General features: G+C 36.9%; 1 protein-coding gene across 1 annotated transcript in view; it reads left to right on the top strand.

Moving 5' to 3' along the window:
- LOC109583324 (pollen-specific leucine-rich repeat extensin-like protein 2) overlaps positions 1–2,411 on the top strand; it is a 3,372-nt gene extending 961 nt beyond the window's left edge. The window contains exons 2-8 of the mRNA XM_019998617.1: positions 179–302; positions 931–1,043; positions 1,102–1,254; positions 1,312–1,386; positions 1,753–1,878; positions 1,953–2,093; positions 2,222–2,411. Coding sequence (XP_019854176.1) covers positions 179–302; positions 931–1,043; positions 1,102–1,254; positions 1,312–1,386; positions 1,753–1,878; positions 1,953–2,093; positions 2,222–2,308 — 819 coding nt within the window. The 3' untranslated portion in view covers positions 2,309–2,411. The remainder of the gene's footprint in view (positions 1–178; positions 303–930; positions 1,044–1,101; positions 1,255–1,311; positions 1,387–1,752; positions 1,879–1,952; positions 2,094–2,221) is intronic.
- The last annotated feature ends 811 nt before the right edge of the window (positions 2,412–3,222 follow it).

Here is a 3,222-nt window from a genome sequence, read left to right as displayed (position 1 = left end):
TAATGACTGAAGGATAGAACTCATCCTTCTTCCGGTTCTGATCCTCCAGTATATATAACTACTGTAGACTGACCCCAGTCATTCATTATATAACTACTGTAGACTGGCCCCATCATTCAGTATATAACTACTGTAGACTGGCTCCAGTCATTATATGCTGTTGTGTTTCTTTCATTAGTTACAACCTACTGATCCTACTTATGCTACTCCTACCACTGAATATACTCCAGCAGCTCCTTCTACTGAAAGGACACTACAAGGAGGAGATGGACCACCTTCTTACCCACCACCTCCTCCTACTGGTAAGCACTTCTTATGTATTCTGGGTCATTTTAAAATGGCCAAAGCTTTTAGTCAGAATCAGCTCAAACTTTCTACATATAGTATAAGTACATGTATTAGGAAATGTAGTAAAAATGTAGAAGTGATTTCAGAGCCAACTTTTAGACAAAAAGCATGCATACTGAAAAGTACATGTTAAAATAGCAGCTCCTAGTTTTAGTGTATCAAGTACATCAACAGTTTATTTCTATTGTATTACAGGTTACTTAAGGAAAGTGTTGCATGCACTACACAATGACATTAGTACACACATCACTTTAATATAATAAATAAATCAATCCACATACACCATGTACCCAGCACATACTTACATCCAGTCATCATTTAGTGTACATTAGCAAGAATAACATTAACCTTCCTCTACCTATCATAACATGAACCATATGTGTATACATGTAACACACAATAAGCTGACAACAGCCTACACAGGGTAATCATATGTTTGACTGTAAGATACAATGAACTAGCACATGATATAGACAAGAGGACATGATAGACAATGTGCTTAAGTACAGGTTCTATAGTGATCAGTATTAAGTATAGACTCAGTAATTATATATACATTATTATTAATACAATATTCACTAGGTCAGTACAGTGTTCTTAGAGCCAGTGATGATGATGATGATACTCCCCCACCAGTACCAGCCTATAATCCTAATGGAGGACAAGAATACTCTGAACTGAGGAGAGAAGGAGAGGTGGGTAGATAAACAATAAACAAAATACCAGACATACAATAACAATAATGTATAATAGAGAAAGAATAAACAACAACAACAACGACAACAACAAGGAGCTGGTCCACTTTATTCAACACTGAATCAAAACAATGATACTCCTCCTCCTGTTCCTCCTGCCTATAATCCTGAGGGAGTACAGGAATACTCTGTATTGAAGAGAGAGGGAGAGGTCAGTCATTAATGAGAGAGTCTTTTAAAAATGGATCATATAATGTATCATTAATAGAATAAGGGTCAACAGGGTCTGTCTACTGGTGTTACTGGACTGTATTCAACCATCAGCAAGGACACTAACAACCAGGTATGGATACATGTACATATTGTATCAGGTTTAATGAACTACATGTACATAATGTATTGTATCATATAAAGGAAGGGAAGAGGGTAATGGGTGAATTGAGTACATCCTTTTAGCTAATAATGTAATGAGGTGAACCTGTCTTCATTCATGTAATCTGATATGACAGTGGGCCCTATACAACCACTAAGTGGGTGTAGAATATCAAATTACACTCACAGTAATGACACCCTATACCACCTTATAGTATCTGATACACACACATACCAGTAGTACATGTAAATGCATTATGAGGTATTTAGATTAGTGTATGGTATGCATAATTAAGGCACGTGTAGTACATGCCTGATGCTACTCTTGTTTCAATAGGTAGTAGTTGATGAATCAGCTCATAAGCCAGTGTATGCTGATCTGGCTATTGCTGCTAAAGGGAAGAGACCACAGGCAGCACCAACACAAGAACAACCAGTGGTATATGCATCAGTTAACAACAAAGTAATCATAATGTACATGTACATGTAACAACCACTATCTCTCTCTCTCCCTCTCTCTCTCTCTCTCTCCCCTAGTCTGTTCCTCCTCCCATTCCTCCTCCAGCTGCTCCTGATAAAGTATTGTATGCTGATCTATCAATAGCAGCTGGTAAGAGGACACCAAAGAATAAACCACCCACTGAGGAAAGAGTAGTCTATGCAGCAGTCAATGGAAATGTAAGCCAATACACATTATACTGTATGAAGTAACACCCTCTCTCTCTCCCCCTTCCTCCCTCTCTCCCTCCCTCCCCTTCTCCCTCCCTCTCTCTCTCTCCCTCCCTCTTTCCCTCCCTCTCCTCCAGAGGAAGTCCACTACTCAAGAGCTGATCATGGATAGGTTAGGTGGTCTGGATATTCCTCCTCCAATACCACCAAAACCAAAACCTTGAAACCAACACAAAGACATCAATCCTCCCCATCTCTGTAGTATAGAATAGACATACATGTATTTAGTAATATGTATTGTGAAATGATTAAATCTGTCTTGTAATCTCTATCTCCATAATGTCATGGGTATAAACTGTATATATTATTCTTTTGTAATTTTTAGTTCATTGTAAAGTGTGATGTTGTTTTTAGCTGTCATTATTTGTATTTTAGCTTCTTTTTTAAAACTACTCATTTTCATTGTATTTTGTATATTTTGTATTCTATTATTCATTTCTCCGTCCCATTATTATTATTATTATTATTATTATTGTTTTTAGTGAAACTTTCAACTCTCTCTTTATTTTAATAAACATATTCACTCAGTTATGAATGTTATTGTCAATTAGTCTCAATAAACAATCCATTGTTTATTATAATGTAATGAATGTGTACTGAACTGACTATCAACAACAATAACTAATGGACATACAATATAACTAATGGCGGCCTAATAATAAACCACTATATACTATACTGCTGCTACAAGAGGCTGTATTATACTGCCAATAAGTCTACACGTACATGTATATTGCTCAATTTATTGTGGGCCATTATTCCTGTTCTAGGGCAGTAGCAGCTGCCGGTATTTGTTAATTTTCACGCATCAGTAGTTATGTACATGTAGCAGCCGCTACATGTACATATACCACGTGGACACTTGATACTGTTAACGGTACTACTAACGTACTAACTTCCTTTGAATAATGGCAGACACACACAGTCACACAGTATTGGTATTTGGCAAGGAAAAGACAGTTACTAGTTTACTACACACACAAAGAGAGAGAAATGGAAATATGTGGATATACATATACACAGTCTACTGGAATATGTACACACACAGACACATACACAGACACACACACACACACAC

Source organism: Amphimedon queenslandica, unplaced genomic scaffold (assembly GCF_000090795.2).
Source record: "Amphimedon queenslandica unplaced genomic scaffold, v1.1 AMPQUscaffold_13311, whole genome shotgun sequence".
NCBI lineage: Eukaryota > Metazoa > Porifera > Demospongiae > Haplosclerida > Niphatidae > Amphimedon > Amphimedon queenslandica.
This window is presented reverse-complemented; position numbering and strand designations above follow the sequence as displayed.